This window comes from Paramisgurnus dabryanus, chromosome 2 (genome assembly GCF_030506205.2).
Source record: "Paramisgurnus dabryanus chromosome 2, PD_genome_1.1, whole genome shotgun sequence".
NCBI lineage: Eukaryota > Metazoa > Chordata > Actinopteri > Cypriniformes > Cobitidae > Paramisgurnus > Paramisgurnus dabryanus.
In genome coordinates, this window is record NC_133338.1 from 15,003,001 (window position 1) to 15,023,270 (window position 20,270).

The 20,270-nt window shown below is 36.6% G+C and overlaps 1 protein-coding gene across 2 annotated transcripts in view; it reads left to right on the plus strand.

Moving 5' to 3' along the window:
* intu (inturned planar cell polarity protein) overlaps positions 1–20,270 on the plus strand; it is a 44,193-nt gene that overhangs the window by 6,600 nt on the left and 17,323 nt on the right. For both annotated transcript variants that reach the window (XM_065294348.2, XM_065294347.2), the window contains exons 3-6: positions 1,461–1,546; positions 6,968–7,165; positions 17,394–17,512; positions 19,107–19,196. In XM_065294348.2, coding sequence (XP_065150420.1) covers positions 1,461–1,546; positions 6,968–7,165; positions 17,394–17,512; positions 19,107–19,196 — 493 coding nt within the window. The remainder of the gene's footprint in view (positions 1–1,460; positions 1,547–6,967; positions 7,166–17,393; positions 17,513–19,106; positions 19,197–20,270) is intronic.

The following is a 20,270-nucleotide window of genomic DNA, read 5'->3' on the forward strand; positions in this document are numbered from 1 at the left end:
TCTAATATAATCTTTGTACAGTGCATCGTGAATGTGTTAGCATTAAGCCTAGCCACATTCATTCCTTAGGATCTAAACAGGGATGAATTTAGTAGCCACCAAACATTTACATGTTTTCCCATTTTAAAGACTGTTACATGACTAGTTACATGAGTAAGTATGGTGGCACAAAAAACATGGCAATTTTTTAAGCGGATAAAATATGAAAATATTTTATGGCGGAAGAACACTCCTGACTACTCCCCCTCTTGCTCAAACTTCCATCAATATTACTGCGCCCGAGGTCAAATTGCAGCAAAGTAAGTGCTTCTTCGCCATACAATATAGTTCTCATTTTTTATCCGCTTAAAAATCACCACGTTTTATTTTGTGCCACCATACACATGTAACAGTCTTTAAATAGGGAAAACATGGAAGTGTTAGTGGCTTATAAATTCATCCCTGTTTGGATCCTAAGGAATAAATGGGGCTAGGCTAAATGCTACTACATTCACGACACGCTGTACAAAGTTAAAGTGCACACATTGAAAAAGCTAGGTATGTATTCATTTGTCTAAGTTGAGGTAAGAACATAGTAAAATATTGAAAAACTGTGGTGTTTTCGTTTAACTAGAAGGCTGCACTTCTTTCACCAAAGCGGCCATATTATTAATTGCACTGTCCTTTATTTTTAGTAATAGCAGTGCTTAATCCTGTTATATCCAATATCTTTGCTATAATATACTGCTCATTTGACATGAATGATTTTAAAATTTAAGTCGACCTGAAGAAAAGTGTGGTATTAATTTTCAAAACCATAAGTTAACAGACCGTTAAAAAGTGAATAGACCACCTTGCATTTGCATAGCCACAACACTTTATTATCATGTTAGAGTTTTGTACAGACAAACACTACTGTACAGGTAATGTAAAAGTTACTGTAACTGTTGAGGGTTAGTGTTGTGCCAGCTCTTTTTACCAATTTTATAGCACGTTTACAAATAAAATCTGGATGGGAAGTTGCAAAATAGTCATCTACTGAAGTGAAATTCTAGGGAAACCCACAGTTGCTTTCTCTCCCAGACAGACCAAAGAAATTCCAAGTGAATTACACTACTCTGAAAATCTTTCGCCATCAGCTTTTTACGACTGTTTCTCAAACGCTCGACCATACAAAAGCAATTAGACTGCTTAAATATCTGAAATACGTAACTTAAGTTTTTTTTTTTGCAGCATGCAAAGATAAGACTGTGCAAGTCTAGCAAAGACAAATAAGGATGATCTTTGATGTGGAGGTGTTTTTTTTTTATTTACGATGTGATATTTATACAATTTATATTACATTTATATACAACTCATTTATTTATATACAATTTATTTACTTATTCTTTAATCTTTTTTTTACTTAATTCCTGTAAGGAAGTGTTGAATGCTAACATATTTATGATTGTTGATAAGAATTCCTTTTATGTTATCTGTAGGTGATGTCCTGGTTGCTGTAGATGATGTGGATGTTACCTCAGAAAACATTGAGAGAGTTCTGTCTTGTATACCTGGCCCCACACAGGTAGGTGTGTCTTTGTGTTTATGTGTAGCCATATACAACCTAGTTTATTTCATTGTTTTCAGTTCTCATTCGTGTGTAACAGAGAAAGGTCGAGTTTCACAAAAACTGCCTATATTAAGCCACGATAAGGCCTTAGTTAAATAAGTAGCTTTTATAAGTGTGACTAGAAATAAAACATTACTGATGTGCATCTTGAGACAAAACATGGCTCTGATAAATTTAAAGCTGCAATCCATAACTTTGGCCTTTCTATGACCATTTCTGTTTGAATCTAAAAGTGGCGGATGTGCCGGCACAAATAAAGTGCAAAGGGCCATTTACACTTTAACAATCACTATAATGTTACATCCACATTACCGGATGATAACTTTGATAAAACGCTCACACGCAAATGACTTATCTTCAATGGTATTAATTCATACTGCATATTTCCTGTAATCAAAAAAACTTTTTAAATTGTTTACACGTCACTTAATGTGTAAATATGCTGTTCTTGTTGCATTTACACAATAGGTATAACCAGCACATCTCCTCAACATGCTTCGTTTTTAAAACTATATTTTTAAAATTGATAGTTATCATTATAAACAAACAGCTTTCGTGGAACACATGTCACTTCCGGTAAACTCCGCAAAGAATAAATGACAACAAAGTCCTTTTAGAGTAGTTTATTTCTGATCACAGGCAAAATAAATAAAAAAGTATATTATCTTAGTTCAAATCATAGCTAAAACTTATCAAAAGCATCTAAACCAAAAAAATCTGAACCACTGCTGTTTCACCAAGCGTCGCTGAAACAAGGTAACGTAGCCTAAGCTTAATGATGTTCGCTGATTTGAATCCCAAACTGTAAGCGATGTCGTTATGTGGTTTGATATTATATGATGTTTAGCTTTGATGTTTTTAAGTAGTAAACATATTCACGTTCAATTGCAAGAGAGTATAGCCTAAAAAAAGAACCCCTTCACTCACACACAAACGTATGCACCCTCGTCTCTCTCACGCGCCAGTCAGACCAATCGCAGCAATGCATCACATATGCTTAAACTTTTATGTAGCCACGCAACAATAATTTTAGCATGCATTCACTGTATACACCAGGATGTGATGTTGTGACGTGATTTTTCGAACGGATACTTCACCTAAAATGCACCTCAATGCAAGTGATGCAAGCCATTATTTGTTTTGGCAGTGGCCTAGTGGTTCATGTAGGTTGTCTACAAACCGGAAGGTTGGTGGTTCAATCCCCGGCTCCACTGGACCAAGTGTCGAGGTGTCCTTGAGCAAGACACCTAAACACAGCCGCTCCCGACGAGCTGGCTGGCGCCTTGCATGGCTGACACCGCCGTCGGTGTATGAATGTGTGAGTGAATGGGTGAATGTGAGGCTAATTGTAAAGCGCTTTGGATGGCCATAGGTCTGTTAAAAGCGCTATATAAATGCAGTCCATTTACCATTTTACCAAATGCAGTGTTCTATTGAAAATTAATGTATGTAGTTCTGAGTACCAAACTGCAATGAAGCAACTGGTCTGACTGAGTTGTCACTCTTTCTTACGCACAGCACGCGTGCACACTAAATGGGTTAAAATAGCAATAAATAGGCTTAGTTTTGGAGCCAAATGTTGGAGTTGGAATCAAAACCTCATTTTTTTTTAAATAAAAGCCAAATGCTTGATCATTATACAGCCACATAATTTTCGTTCCACATTTGTAATGCATTATTTGTTTTGGTTGTTTAAAAACACAAAAAAATGTATACGATTAATCAATCGATTAAGTGCTAGATTAATCAATTACAGAAAGAATGGATCGCTGCAGCCCTAACCAGCCCTAAGTAAAGTTCCGCTCAGACGCATAAAATTTAAAGTTTGAATTTGGGAGAGTGAAACATTTACTTTCAGGCTGTATTAATCTAAAAGACTTTTGGCTCCATTTAATGGTTTTATGCATTTGCAAACTTATAGGGATGGTTATTGGTGCAGTCATCACTGTTAGTATTTTTCAGGGCCTTTATCTCCCATTTGCCGTATGATGCCTTAAATCATGTGGCTTGTTAAAGTAAGTTGTGCTGGTGTTTTTCTAAGCAATCTCATTTAAGATTTTTATCTGGTGGGTGATTTGCAAGGGCAAAAATAATACCTTAGACTTGCTTTGAAGAAAGTAGACAAGCTCTATCTAAGACTTTAAAGTACATGGATTCTTTTGTCTCTAGTCAGTATACAATCATACAGAACCTCCAGCAACCACATAGAAACATGCTACAAACCCACAAATCCTTAGCATTACAGTGGAGACATTTTTATGGGCAAGCACCACACAAGTCCTTCTGAGAAAATACTGAGAAAATAATACATTTCTGAATGTGGAGCTCAACCATATCCCTACCATGTTTTTTGTTAGTACCAAGACACTGCTTATTTCTGAAATGTGTATTTCCTTTGATCGCTTTTCATGCTGGTTGCTTGAAAGGGATGGAATGTTAAAATTATAGAGTTCTGTCGCCCCATCAGTGACAGTGGTTATGGCAAAGCTTGTTTTTGGAGGCCATAGGAAAAGTGCTATTACTCTGCGGCAAGAGAAATAGAGAAAATGATTAAAGGATGAGAACCAATAGCAAATTACACTGTAGCGCAAAAAGGGGCAGACAAGCTTAGCTATTATGATATTAGGGTAGAGGAACTTTGCCCTGCTGGCTCTTGTATGGTTTAGTGCAACTTGCCAAGACTTTAAAATGAGTTTAGCATATACCACAGTTTTATGAAATTATAAGGTAAGTGTTGCCTGACTGTTGACTTTCAATGAGTCAGCTATTTGAGCTCCTACACCACAGGAACAGAACCATCATGTCCACTGGCATCATTCTCTCTCTGAGACATCAAGAACCTAGAGCAAAAACTATAACCACATCTCAAACATGATGAGTAAAACTCACAGACCACGGTGCACTGCAGGGTCTGTAATGTTTTGTAGTTAACATGTATGTTATTCGATGTTAGTATGATCACTTAAATGGAAAACCCACTTTTTTATATTCTCATTTTCCATTTCTGTTATCTGCGGGGAATAGGTAAGCAATCTCCAAACTATTAAATATTCCTCAATTTCTGTATCTTCATTTGATACAGGCTCAAACATAAGGTCTGTTTAACACACACACAGGGCTACAGAAGGAATTGTTCTGTGAAACAGTCATCAGAGCAGAGCTCAACATTATTATTCATGACCCTATCATAAAATGTTATAATAGACTTTTTCTAAAGGCAAATCTTAGGGTCATAAATCGACATGTAAAACCCCCTCTGCATAATCTTTGCACTTAATAAAGCCGCATACCTTCTATGTAGATATCTGAGAACAATTTACAGGGGACATTCCAAAAGAGTTTTAAGATGTAAAATACATCTTTGGTGTCCCCAGCGTACATATGTGAAGTTTTAGCTCAAAATACCATATAGATCATTTATTGTAGCATGTCAAAATAGGCACTTTATGGGTGTGAGCAAAAATACACAGTTTGTGTGTGTATCCCTGTAAATCCAAATAAGCTGGTGCTCGCAACTCAGGGGGGCGGGGTCTCAAGAGCTCGACTGCAGACAGTATAACAGACAGCCACAACAAAACGGCACAAGTTAAGCGGTGTGTTCAGCTTTATATATTTAAACCAGTTTAAAAAGTCAATCATCTGTTCTATGCATACTAAATACGTGTTCATCAGCAGATGGAAAAATTGTGGGATAAAAATAAAGTCTCATGCTGCCTTCACATTCTAATGTTTTAAACAGGCACAATGATTTTCAGGATTTTACAATAAAATACACTTCCACAAACACTCTTTTTTTTTGACTGAACCACACAAGCACTATGAAGGTATATTTGGTGCAAAACAACTGCACACCTGTGACAGTGGAATTTGGAAATCGTTTAGGATTTCAAAATTTGTCCCAGACAGCTAAATCCTGGCTGAAATCTCACAGTGTGCACCGGGCTTTAATCTCAGAATTCTGAGATTAAAGTCAGAATTCAAATATTTTTTTCACCAGTGGCCCTAATCCTCTTCCGTACATTGTAAACTTCAGAGAAACAAATAAAAAAACATATATATGCTTATTGAGTATGATAGTGAATACGCATTGTTCTCTTACTCTGTCTCGTGCAGTGCATTCATCCTAATATTCATTTGAAACTTCAGAGAAACATATTAAACAATGAATACATGTTAGGTCCGAAAACCCGAGGTTCGACCCGAGACCCGAGGGGGTTCAGGTCTAAAAGTTTCATGTATGCCTCGGACACAGGTTCGGGTATAATAATAGAGGCATCTAATCTAATTTAAAATGAATGCGTTTTTGCTGAACGGACCTGAGAAATAATTTTTGTTCTTGAATACATTCTAATGTTATCTGTTTGTTGTATTCTCAATTAAATTATACTTTTAGGGTATAGTAAATAAAATAGTTTGTGGTGTATGACCTGACACATCTTACATGCTAGAAAATGTATTAAGTATTCGAAGAATACCAAGATAATCTGCTACATTTGCAAAATGAATTTTTCAGAGGTTCTGTGAGTGTGCATATTGATAGGAAGTTCCTGATAAATTGTGTAAAAAGCAGGTAGTGACAATGCTGAATCTGATTTTGCCTTCAGAGATGTCCTCAGGGCAACATATTGTGTTGACCCAAGGACAAAATTTTGTAACTAAATCCACCCCAAACCATAACTGAACCCTAAAATCAGAGGGAAATTATAAGTAAAAAAACAATGGTTTAGAAGCAGCAATCCTGGTTGTAAGCTTAAACTTGAAACAAACTGTAAACTTATTTCTGAAATCTGATTGGTTCATTGATATGTTGTCCCAGGGTCAACATAATGTCATCATCTTCATCAACATCATCTTCATCATCATTTACAGAAACTCCACACAGTGTATACAGAACCGGACTAAACAACTAGTTGTTGATGACGTATTTAAACATGCATTATTGACATGACGTCACTCTTCTGTATGTGTGGTACAAGAAATCAAAGGAAAAGAGTTACCAGTGTTTACTCTTGCAAGAAAAAAATGTGAAATAAGAAAAACCCTAAAGTAAACCTAAATAAATCATAAATAATAAGACAAAAATATCGGGACTTTCACATTCCCCTTTCAAAAACGTTCGAATGTGTGTTTTAATATGTGAATATGGCAACAGCGCGTTCTGCAAAGCAGCTTTGCAAACAACTGACAATCCCTCTGTAAACTGTGGGCACCTATTTGTTTTAGTTTTCTTCAAACCAGTATACAAAATTTGTGTTTTAGCTATAAATTAACAGCTTGTCGATGCGGTTTTGTTTGTTTTATGAGGAATAAATTAAGACAAAATAATGCCAGTATTTTCCTGATAATTATTTCAGATTATTTCTCTCTGTTTTTCAGGTGAGATTAACTTTGGAGACAGTGGGACCAGTCGAGCGCTGTTTGGATGCTAAAATAAAACCATCTCCTCCAGTCAGCCAGCTGGTCAGATTGCTGTGGGGTGAGGATACAGTAGAGCTCCAGATGTCTATAGCACATATACCACACATAGTGATGTACCTTTCACTCAAACTGGATTCTGAATCACCGCAGGAAGAGGTAAGTTATCAGACAGTCAGCAGACACTGCGTCTTTTAGCATCTCGCACCATAAGCGTTTTATTTTTAAAGGGGTGGTGAATTTGTCGATTTTATTGTTTTATACTGTTTTCTGATGTCTACTTATGATATTCGCACGGTTTTTACTAGGGGTGACCCCGAATAGTCGAAGATTCGATGCATCGATAGGAGAAGCCTGATTCGACTACCAATCTCATAGTCGAATCGTCGCAGATGTGTTATGAAATGAGGATCATTCAATTTTGGCCTTATATGGGTGCACACATTATCTGATTTCACATATAACAGCTTTCTCACAATATATTAATATACTGCATATTATGATAATGCTGCAAATAATATTTGAAGTAGCAGCTTTCAATAAATATTTTTAAAATGCGTTAATAAATCCAACAACCCCTGTGACCGGGCTTCCATAAGAGGTATCTATATAAAGCCTTGCCTCTTTGTTTCGACATTTAAAAGACAAAGCTGGCAAATTAAACTATGACTTTCGTTCTTTTAATAATTTCTATATTTTATTTTATTTATAAATCACTTTGGGTTATCTGATTTAACTATTTGGCTTGTGTTTTGTTTCCGTGCACTTGAGGCATTTTGCATATTTGTTCTGCACTTTGTTACTTCTGACCTTATTTTATTTTAGGGCTGCACGATTTGGGTAATTTTTCCCATTGTGGTTATTGATGCTAAAATTGCGATGTGCGATTGCGATTATACTAAATGGTATCATGAGTCAACTTGATGGGTTTTAAAGAAAATCCACACACAGTTTAGCTAAAATTTGTATTTGTAAAACTAGAAATGTTTTCGTATTGCCACGTGATGTAGCAACTGCTCAGTGTCAGTAATCCTAAATCCAAAATACCGCCATACAACAGACATAGAGTTTTTTTTAGCTACCAGATCACTGTCAACCTCCTCTGCATCCATCTTCGCTCTGGTATAAGTGACGAAGCACACCACACACGTTCATGCCACACGTGCACTGCCTTTTTTGTTCATTTTTCTTTCTTTTTTTTAAACAGCAAGGAAAATCATCAAACTGTTATCAGAAAGTTTGTGTTAACAAGTCCACACATTTATTTATTTAATATAATTGCAACATTTTGCTGTCATATAATTGCACAGGCTGACATCGCAATTGCGATGCGATTAATTGTGCAGCACTATTTTATTTAAAAAAAAATTATTTATTATAAACGTAAATTCTGATCTAATTTAAGTATGTAAATTTTGGATAGCTTTTCGTTGTATCGATGTTGCGCTATTGCGTGCTGGCCATGCTTGCGCATGTAATTTAGCCGAACTGGTTAGGTGCTCTGCGTCTCATATTAAGGAGTTCATCAAACTAAACATTAAAAAACTGATGTTTTTCGACTAGTATAAGTTTTAAAATGTATTTAAAGAGTGGTTATATTGTCTATCTTAAAGTTAAACTACAAAACAGGTAAGCCGCTTTTTTATTTCGGTGATGAAACGGAAACTAGTATCTGTACCGAACCTATTTCTGCCTGACACGAATGTTTTTCTTGTGATTTAATATTATGGTCAGTCGGTGTTCACTTTCAAATGATAGCAAAGAGATTCCTGAAATAAATAATATTATCCGGTCTTTCTGTATCTAAAGTGAATACAGATATGATCAAAGTCAAAGCAAGCAAGCAGGTATTTCTGTGCTAAATAATAACGCGTAGTGTCTATAAAATCATTAATTTCAGTGTTTTTCTTGTTATAAATTAAAGTTTAATGAATTGTATATAAAGATTAGTTTTTATCATTTACAGTCACAATCACAAATTATTTGTCATTTCTCATTTGTCTGTTTTTTTTGGTCATGACTGCTTTGACGCGCTATCTCCAAATTAAATAAAAACACTTAATTGTAGCCAGAGTTTCCAAGGCAGGATCACCTTTGTTATTTTTTTAGGTTTAGTTATCAAAATGTATTTTTGTGTGATGTTCTGTAGATCGTGGCTTTAAAATGTAGATTAGATTAGTGGCTGTCTGGAGAAATGGTCCGTTTGAAGGCGCGGGCCGCATTGAAGACCTGGATGTAAACGCCCTCTGCTATGATTGGACGGCTTCATTCCCCATCATTACATGTGGGCAAATGTTTTAAAAACATTAATGTGTAAAAATAGCACCCAAACAAATATATGTTTGACCCACAAAAGATTCTGGGTGCTAAAGATGATACATATAAATGACAATACGTAAAGTATAAACAAAACTTTAAACTCGACGTGACTAAATTACCGTAAACAACACAGTAAGCGCACATCAGAATCTAAACTGCGCCTGATAAATCCTTATCAATAACTTTGTATATTTATATTGTGCTTGTGAGGTTGCTCTTAGATACACTTAACTTGCATACCACAGTTATATGATAAAAAAGCTTTGTTTAGTGTTGGACCGTTCAAACGCAACTTGCCTAAAATTACCGTATACAACACAGTTGCCTAAAATTACCGTATACAACACAGTAAGCGGGCATCAGAATCTAAATTGTGGCTGGTAAGTCCTTCCTTATCACTAACTTTGTATATTTCTATCATTATATTACAGTCGGATTGTCAAGTGTTGTACCTTTATTAATAGTTTAATGTTTTTAGTAAATTAAAACAGTCAAACATACGTGTTAAGACATGGTTGTTACAACAGACATATCAAGCGATCTCTTCTAACAAAGCAATAGTGAAACGCAGTAACTTAATTCAAGAATATTTTACGTACTGTGTATACGTTACTGCTCTGTCATTTTTGTCAGATCCAATATTAGTGGTGCTTTTAATCACAGTCTCTCTCTGCAAATCCAGCATCGACTTGCTTCTTTACAAATGAATCCGCAGTACACAAAGTAAACAAACCCTCCCCACGAGAGCTGGAACTTCTTCAAAAACAACCTTTATCCACGCATTCCTAATGTTATGTTCCGAGCCTCCGAATTGAAGTATTCCGCTTCTGTGTTGTTTCCACGCGGTTCTTCCACAACCCAAGACTCCATTTCCATGGTTACGCTATCATAACAGATCAACGCGTCAAAATAAAAGTCTCTCAGAATTTTTTTTATTTAAAAGTCATTTTGTTTACATTTGGCAATCTTTAAAGACATGTTTACTGATTGTTGAGACACACGTGTGTCACGCGAAGCTGTGGGCTGGGCTACAAAAGTGGTCGTTGTATTTGGATTCGGGGAGGTGCTTTAATTCTACTTTGACGTCATATTTCTCAGAATTCCACACTCGGCTGTAATACTGGCTTGGTGCCAAAAGCTGTTATATTTCAGTAGCACGGACGTTTTCAGTTCTGAAACTTGCAGAATGTTCATTTAACTCTTTCCCCGCCATTGACGAGATATCTCGTCAATTAAGAGAAACCGCTTCCCCGCCAATGACGAGATTTATCCACCCTTCCGCAACTTTTTAAACCCGGAAGTATTGCCCTATGGCAAGCGGCTGCATGTCCATGTCTGTTTTAAAGATCGCTCTGAAAGGGATCTCTATGAAAAGTCCGTGACAAAAATGGTATTATCTCTGCTTTTTGCTCAAAATATGGTGTTTTTGCAAAAACCTTTCCATATTCAAAAGCTGATTGCAAAAGAACCACTAAAGGTAGGATGAAACTTTTTTTTTGTTTGAAAGCAGAGGGTCCGTTCTTTCTTTTGGTATATTGTATGTTTATATATTTAAAGAAGAAATTTTTCTGGAAGGCATTACACTTTGGTGAAAATCATGAAAAACGCTGGCGCTGGCTGGCAACTTTTTTTTAAAACGCTGCCGGTGAAAGAGTTAACTATGATGACCTCTTATATAACAAATTATGAGTTAAGATTGAGTATTTGATTCACCGCTCCTGTAAGATGCCATCAAATAGGGGTGTGATGGATCACAAAACTCACAGTTCGGATCACATTATAGGGCATGGATCGGATCATTTTCAGATCTGCAAAAAAAAGAGATGGGAAAATCTAATAAGAACAAAAAAGAAATTACAAACATTTATAAAAAAGATCAAAGTTGCACATTATGTAAGATCTAAAATTGGCATTAGGTACAGAAATTGAATCAAATGAATAATAACACTGTTTTTATTGTAGAAATTAGAGCTACAGAATTTATTTTCTCTTTGTCTTGGGTTGCTTGATTAACATTAATGGCACAGACTTAAGTAGGTACATTGAGGTTACTGTCCCTTTAGACAAAATAAGCAAGGACTGGTTTCTGCCTTTAATCTATACACACACTTCAGACATAAACACGTTTTTATTAGAAAAAGAATATTCTGGTGTTTTGAGATCATTCTGTTTGCATGCATCTTGTCAAGAACAGAAAGTTTGTTTGCTTTTGAAACCGTGTATGGACTTTTGAGTGCCCTTAAACGCATGCGCACACACAGATGGAGGGTGAATTCCAAACGGTGCTTCAGGAAGGAGATGCAGCATAAATGGTCGCTCCACATAAAGTGTAAATTACATTGTTTTTAGTGCTCTATTCGTCAAATTTATTTTAATGAACTACAGTATTAGACACAGTAGCGCAACTTTCGCAACTGCATGTGCGTACAGAAAACTGCTCAGGTTAGCGCTTGAGTGTTAAATTGAGTGATAAACTTTGCCTATTTAAATTTGCGTATTAAGCCGCGAATCGCATGCAAGCCGAATCGTGGGTTGTGATCTGTACGGATCAACTTTGTTCCGTTACAGCACTACCATCAAATCTTAAAGGTTTTACCCTTTTGAGCTATGTTTAGCTTTAATCAGTTAAAGACGTAACTTGTGGACATCCCCTTAATTTTCACTTTGTGCATCTCTACATTTGTTACTTGGATTGTTCTGTGTTGGGCCTGTTGGCTTCAATTGTGTCTCTTCCAAACACAAGAGATCCTTTTTAGGGGCCAGTCACACCAAAAGCATTTATGGCAGTAGCAGGCGGCTTTTTTGAATGATATTCTATGGGCAGGGAGCGTTTGCGCGCTGTTTATGCGCGCTGAGCGCTTTGCGGTTTTTGCCGCAGCACATGCCTTTGAAGGAACGCTGAGAGCGGAGAAGCGCCCGACGTCATTCGCGTCTTTCCATTGTCCAATCAAATGAGGGGAGAGGCGGGCCTTACATTGTGGTGAGGGAAGTTTACAGTTGCCTTGAAGATCCGGACTACACTCGCTCACTCTCTCCTGCGTGTTTGTGCACCTCAAACAAGGTCAGAGCAAGCGCCCTCTTTTTAAAGTTTCTGCTAATATGACAGTTACCAGCAAAAGAGCACTCAAGCTTCAATATTTGATTAACAAGACAGCTGACTCAGTGGTTTCTTAGCAATATAAAAAGCCGCGTCGCACTGCACTTTTTTAAAAAAGGCAGTGCGTCGCGCCTTGCGTTTCGAAGCTTTTAAAGTGCGGTTGGTGTGATTAGCCCCTTAATATATCTATTGCAAGGAAGTGAAAGTGATGTGATTTTCAAGTATGATAGCCCATATTCGAAATTGACCTCAGCATTTAACCGAACTCAGTAGTTAACACATGCACTATACGTTGTGAACATACAGTACACACACCTAGAGCAGTGTGCAGCTAACACTTTTTCAGTATTTGCCCAAGTGGGAGCATAAACAAATTGAACAGAAGTGGTGCAAGAATTGAGCCCTGTGGGACTCCACGTCATGGATATCCACTCAGATTTATGGTTACCTATGTTCACCCAGTTTCCCAGTTTATGTAAGAGTATGGTGTGATCTATGGTGTCAGAGGCACTAAGATCTAGTAGCACCAGCACGGAACCACTGATCAACTCGTTCAACTGTGTTGTAGGCTTGTCGCGATAGTCGGTGAAACGGCGATAACCGGTGCTCCAGCCTCTCAAGACGCCTTTCCACTGCACACGACATACGGAAACGACAGTCAGAGTTCTCCCCCTAGTGGCAGTCGTAATGAAGTTTCAGTTTAATCGTATATGGGAGAGAAGCTCATTCCAGCGTAAGAGGCTTCATTCTAATATGTTTACCATGGTGGAAAAAATGTATGCAAATGAATGAAACAATAAACAGCTATTTATATATGACAAAGATTGCCAATATTTTTTGGAGAAAGCATATTAAGACAAGATTAAAATAATAACATACACAAATTAAATTAATAATGTTTTTATTATCAGGAATCAAAAGTGTTTTTTAAGGATTCAAGTGTAACTAATAAAGTTAAACCAAAAGGATTAATAATTTTCACCTCACACACAGTTTGTAATTGGAATACAATGAAATACATAACTTCCGGTCGGCATATCGCATGCGGTTTAGTCGCACAAGTTCAATTTTTTTAACGGATCCAACCATCAAAACGGATCAGATATTTACGCATCCGCAGATGGTCGGCACCTCACGCATCCGCTTTGCGACTCTCCATAGGAAATGAATTACTTCCGGCTTATCGGCCATCGTTTGTCGTGTGCAGTGGAAAGGCGGCTTCACTGGTTAGATCACGTCGTTTTCTTGTAATTAAATCATTTAGTTTTGTTAGAGAGAACAAACACTAACAACTGAATGTGTCTGCTGACTGAATTCAGAGGAGCTTAACGCGCGTCACATCACAGATCAGCAGGTGTCAGATTTCATTTAATCCTATCAGAGTGTGCGAGGCAAGCTGACTGACCAGACGATGGCAGAAGCCACGTGCTTACTCGTTTTTGTTATAATATACATATATGATGTTTAATATAAGCGAGATCGTTTTGTTGTTGTGTTTTTCATCAAGAAAAATAATAAACCCATAATTCAAGCAGCGCTTTATGGAGAAGTAGCCGGTTGCAATGCTAGGGACTGACAGGTTCTGTGAGATTACCTGCGTACATTGACTCAAGCACTTAATTAAACCAGCTGTTGCACTCGCATTGCACGCAAATTCATACGCGATTTAACGCAGCGTACGCAAGCGCTGCATTTAGCGTAGTTCAGAAGTGAAAGTAAAATGCGCACATCTGCATGCGCATTTATAAGCCCCTCCCACCCGATGATACCGGTATCACCGGGTTTGTCACCCGCTGATTAACTGGTGGGAAAATTCTGTCACTGCAGCAACCCTGCTGTGTTGATATGTTATTTGTGATGTTGGAAACCGAGATGAATTTAAACTGCCTGAATGTCTCCATTTATTGTGGAAAATACTCAGCAATGGTTTTGAATAGGCATGTATGATCGATCGGCCTCAGATTGGTATCGGTCGATCATTGCATTAAATGACTCGCTTGCTAAATTTGCCAACCTAAGGCAAGATCTTTGGTATTCCTTTATCTAGAAAAAAGCAGTTACTGTCACAAAGAGTTTGCAAATTAGCTTGAAGAATCAGTATCAGGCATTGGTATTGTCTGATCATGAAGACAACAAATTGGCACTAGGTATCGGCTGCAAAAATCATAATCGGAGCATCAATATGGTTGAATGATGAATTTACACATAGCTTGTCTTAAAACATATTAAAAACACCACATAGACACATAAACAATAAAAACCTGATTTTCCCCACAGGGGGACTTTTCGGGGCTTTGCGAATGGTCAATGGAGGGAAATGTGGAAGGGCACCACAGTATTATCCTGGCCATGAGACTTGAACCAGTGACCTTCAGGTTACAAGCCTGACTATCCATAAGGCCATGAATGCCCCAAATGCTGTGACTCTGGTGGGAATTAAAGTGTTGAACTAAACTAGTGAACTAAAAGGCACCACAAAAAATAGATCATGGCTAGTATAATAAGATTGCTTGCTGGTCTAGCGATCTTCCCAACTGAGCTGATTTACAAAAAAGGCAAAAGCGTCTGCTAAATTTTTAATTCATCTCATGTCACTGACCAGTTGTTAAAAACTTTAAAAAGATCTGTGGTACTTGTTTTTACAAACTTCTAACACAAAAATGTAACTAACTTTTATTAACCAGAGGTTCATCTGCCTACAGGAATTTTCCACACATTTTCAAACCTTTTTTTACTGAATTAAAAAAATTATAATGTTCATTAAATAAATTATTACATTTTGCTTTTAAGGTGTTTTCCGTATATCCCTTCAGATTTCTGTCATAAAAGCATTATAATGAACGTGGTTTTTTTCACAAACAGAATGTATAATGTGTTAAAACAGAGTTTCATTTTGAAGGTTCTATTGTGTTTTAATCTATTACCAAGGCCAATATCATTTTAGCCTGTGAAAATAGCTCAGCTGAAAGTTGAAATGTCTGTGTGTGAAAAGTGTCCATGTCTGTAGCCACTGTATCCATTAATATGATTTACAAAAGAGTTTCCACTATTAAATCAATCAGTAGCTGCCAGAAAAAAGCATGAATGGCTTTGTCTCTTGCTGCCTGTCTGTATTTATAGCACCGTCAGTGTGACGTGAGGAAACAGGATTGCCTGGCTGATTAATTCACAGTCAAAGGCCTAGAATGGAAAGTTTCTACTTGGGCTTGAAAGTTTCTTTAAAGCTGCATACAGTATGAATAGTTATGTCCATGTCATATTTTAACCAAAACTCAAAGAAACATAACATTTTATTTTCGTGTATGTCTGGGCTTTTACAACCCAACAGCAAAGTTAATATACACATTGCAATACTTGCTCTAGATTAATCGTGGGATGACTTGTTTATAACTAATTGGCATGTGCGACAATGTGTCATGCAAATTTCACGCTTAAATTTTTCAACTTCGCAGAAAACACGTTTAAGGCGAATATCACAAGTTCTCTCCAGTCATGTCACCCAATTTGCTTTCTTTTTTTCGCTCAGCTTGAATTCCCATCTATTTATGTTTAAATGCAACACCTTTGTTTTTAGTTTACTATTTTAATTTGTAGTTGTGTAATTATGATTAAAATAATTTTATTATTTTATTTATTAGTCCTAAAATAGGATTTTTTTGTTTATGGAAAATGTAATTTCTGTTTATTTAAGAAAGAAAAAAGTCCCAGACATATTCTTGGCAGGTTTACTCATTTAACACAGACAGTGGTCATAGCAGATATATCAGGTTATTGTCAGGCTACAGTTCTGAACAAATCGTGAAGGATTTTGTAAATGCTATTCTGCAGGCACTGTTTATAGTTTTGAATAGTCTTTTGGCATCTTTAACTTGCACTAAAAGAGGCATTTCCATATTTGGCACACTTGAAAACCTCCATCTGATGGTGATTGATGTTCTGTAGAGCACTAATATGAGTTTGAGTGTTTCTAATGTGTGTAAATGGACTTCAGGTCTCTGTGTTTCAAACCACAGACCACAATAACAAGAGCTACTTTAACAACCATTGATTCTCAAGCAACAAAAGTGAATGACCTTAAACTGAATTCCAGTTAGAGATATGGGAAAATGATGTGAAGATGTGTAGTTCTGAGTGTATAGATGGTTTCGTCTGGCCGAAGTTAAAGGCGCTCTAAGCGAATAATGTGCGACGTCACTTCCTGTTGATGTTTGAACTGTTTTCAAACAGACAGAGCGTAGCTAACTCCTCCCCCTCCCTTCCGTGCTTTCATGAACGCGCCCAACCCCCACCCCCAAATCCTTCTTGTCGTTTATTGGCTGGAATACTTTGTTTTGTTTTGTGCTGCTAGGTTTGGCCATTTGTTGATATTGCCGTTTGTGAAGCCTGGGCTGTCTACAGAGATCGCGGTTTTTTACAGTTTGATCAGCGGACAGGCAGCAAGCAGATAGTGAGGAGATGTTTCCGGTATGTAACAAAAAATGTTTTATGGTCTAAAACGCTTCAATTCGCTTAGAGCACCTTTAACTTCTGGTCTGTGTTTGTTCATCAGTCTGACTAGTGGCTAAACTGAACTTTGAACAAATACCTCGTCAAAAATAAGAAATGTTTTGTTTTCCTCAAGACGAGGGTCGACGTCAATCATGCATCACCGCTATGTGAAGGGAGGTTTGGCAGCCAATTTGTAGTTTACATTGCATACATTATATGGTATACATTTTACACAGTAACGTTAGCTCAATGTAGTTTTTGATACACTTTTGCTATGATATATGAACTAAGGTAATCTACTTGTTGTTTATTTTGCTTGTTATCTGAAATAAACTAATCTAAAAGGACTCTATTGTTATTAATTCCTTGCGGAGTTTACCGGAAGTTATGTTTGTTCCTCGAAAGTGTTTTGTTTTTGTTGTTACTGTTGAAACCGTCTATACATGTTGTTAAAATAAACTCCAGTGCTTTTTTTCTTTATAGCAGGAGATTTTGTACCAGTATCCAATGTCAGAGGCTTCAGCCCAGCTGAAAGCAGTGAGAGGGATTTTTCTGACACTTTGTGACATGCTGGAGAACGTCACGGGTGGACAAATAGTCAGGTGAGAACAAATTTAATTCAGTTAGTAGAGACATAAGGAACAACAGTAAATTATATATATATATATATATATATATATATATATATACTGTATATATGTACTAACTGTGATAATAATTGTCTTTAGGTTCATAATCTGTTAAATTCATGCATTCAAATCAAATTGTATATAACAAGATTAGGGATGTTCATTTCAGATAATTTGTTAACTGATCTTAATATTTTAATACTTAAAGGAATATTCAATTTTCTTAAAAGAAAAATCCAGATAATTTACTCACCACCATGTCATCCAAAATGTTGATGTCTTTCTTTGTTCAGTCGAGAAGAAATTATGTTTTTTGAGGAAAACATTGCAGGATTTTTCTCATTTTAATGGACTTTAATAGAGCCCAATATTTAATACTTAACTCAACACTTAACAGTTTTTTTCAACGGAGTTTCAAAGGACTCTAAATGATCCCAAACTAGGCATAAGGGTCTTATCTAGCAAAACGATTGTCATTTTTGACAATAAAAATAACAAATATACACTTTTAAAGCACAACTTCTCGTTTAAATCCGGTCGTGATGCGGCAACGTGACCCCACGCAATACGTCATGACGTCAAGAGGTCACAGAGGACGAACGCGAAACTCCGCCCAGTGTTTACAAGTGTTGAGAACGAGGACCGTTCCTACATTGTTGTATGTCAACTGATACTAATTAATGTTTTACAATGGTCCGCAAATTAGCGTTTTATATATGTAACACGTGACCTCCCTACGTCACTACACATTTACGTTAGGTCGCGCTGGACTGGATTTAGACGAGAAGTTGTGCTTTAAAAGTGTATATTTGTTATTTCTATTGTCAAAAATTACAATAGTTTTGCTAGATAAGACCCTTATGCCTCGTTTGGGATCATTTAGAGTCCTTTGAAACTCCGTTGAAAAAAACTGTTAAGTGTTGAGTTAAGTATTAAATATTGGGCTCTATTAAAGTCCATTAAAATGAGAAAAATCCTGCAATGTTTTCCTCAAAAAACATAATTTCTTCTCGACTGAACAAAGAAAGACATCAACATTTTGGATGACATGGTGGTGAGTAAATTATCTGGATTTTTCTTTTAAGAAAATGGAATATTCCTTTAAGTCATTGAGTAAAAGTACAGTTGACGTTTGTTTGTGACCCGGAAAAACAATACAAACATTTTCTTTTCTATGTGCAAACAGCAGCAACAGATCAACAATAGAACCAAGCTTCATACTTCATTCATACATTATCAAATTTTACGCAACATTACATTATCAAAGAGCACGTGATCAGTCCAGAGGATTAATATCCAAAGAGGGCGGATTGTCTCTTTTACCACAGTGGCCATTTCTAAACCAGTTTTGCGTCTTCCTTCTCTGTTTTTGCGTGTTGACACGCACTGTCTGTTAACAATTTTTTTAAACTGATAATATAAATCAGTCATAAATTCTTACCTTCGGTTAACAGTTAACCAGTCAATATGAACATCCCTAAACAAGATGTATATTAGCCATACAAAGACATTTTCAGTGGAAGCAAGATTATGCATATTATATTTTCCCCTATTCTCCTCTCTACAGTTCCTCACTGTTGCTTCAAAAACAGTTGGTTCACGTGGGCTACTGGAAGGAGGGAGCCAATCTGCTGGTTTTAGGTGTACCAGCCAGCAGGTAATTCTGATCTTTTTAATTAAACTGGTTAAATTGGACCGGATAAAATATGGCAGTTTGTTAGCCCAGTCTTTTCATGTAGGCTGCTGTCATATTAGTTTGATCTGGTCCGGTCATGTTCTTTCTCCATTCATGAACTCTACTCACTTAAAAACCTTTAATGGTCATAATGCTTACTTCTAATCATTTGCAGAAAATTTGTAAAGATGACAGTTGCATGGAGCAGGGGCGCCCAAACTCAGTCCTAGAGGGCAGGTGTGCTGCAGAGTTTAGCTATAACCCTAATTAAACACACCTGAGGCAGCTAATTGTGGTTTTACTAATCATTATTGTAAAATGGAGAAGGCTTTCACCAGAGCAAGAAGGCCAAATATGGTGGTCTTTTTTCTAAAAAAAGTTGTCAAACTAAATAAGAAGATATTTATATGCCGACGGTGCAGTTTGTTATGCAGCCTATGTCTCAATTATTTCCGACTCTTAGTATGCGATTAAGAAACATTCTTGAGCACATTTTTCCATATCGAAAAATAGAGCGTTACATTTGTGTCAAATTGTTTACATTTTAAACATTTTGTCAAATTGTAGAGCTTATTGTGGAGATGTGATATTTTTACCAGGGGATATTAAAATAGGTGAAAAATATGTAGTCAAAGCCAACTTTAATATTGACCATTGAAACAGAAGCAAAAATCTTTCATATTTTAATTCTAGCTTTGGACATTTATAATTTTGCTACATTTTTGTTGCTCTTATGGGTTAGCAAAATTGTATTGCTTATTGCTTAAAGCTCACGTATTACACGCTGTTTCTGCATTTCTGATGTTGATCTGGAGTACCTATAGAGTAGTATTACATCATTTATATCTCTGAAGAGTCTTAAGTTTAATCAGATTTATAAAAGAAAGATTAGCTTTACCGAATCTTTCCGATAACGTACGAAAAAATGAAGAAGGAGGAGTTACTACCACGGGAGGAGCGAGTACAAGTCATGCAACACTATACAACACTGTTTAACTTATGATTCACTACATGTTCGTGTCATTTATATAATATGCAAGCGCCTATTTCCAACAT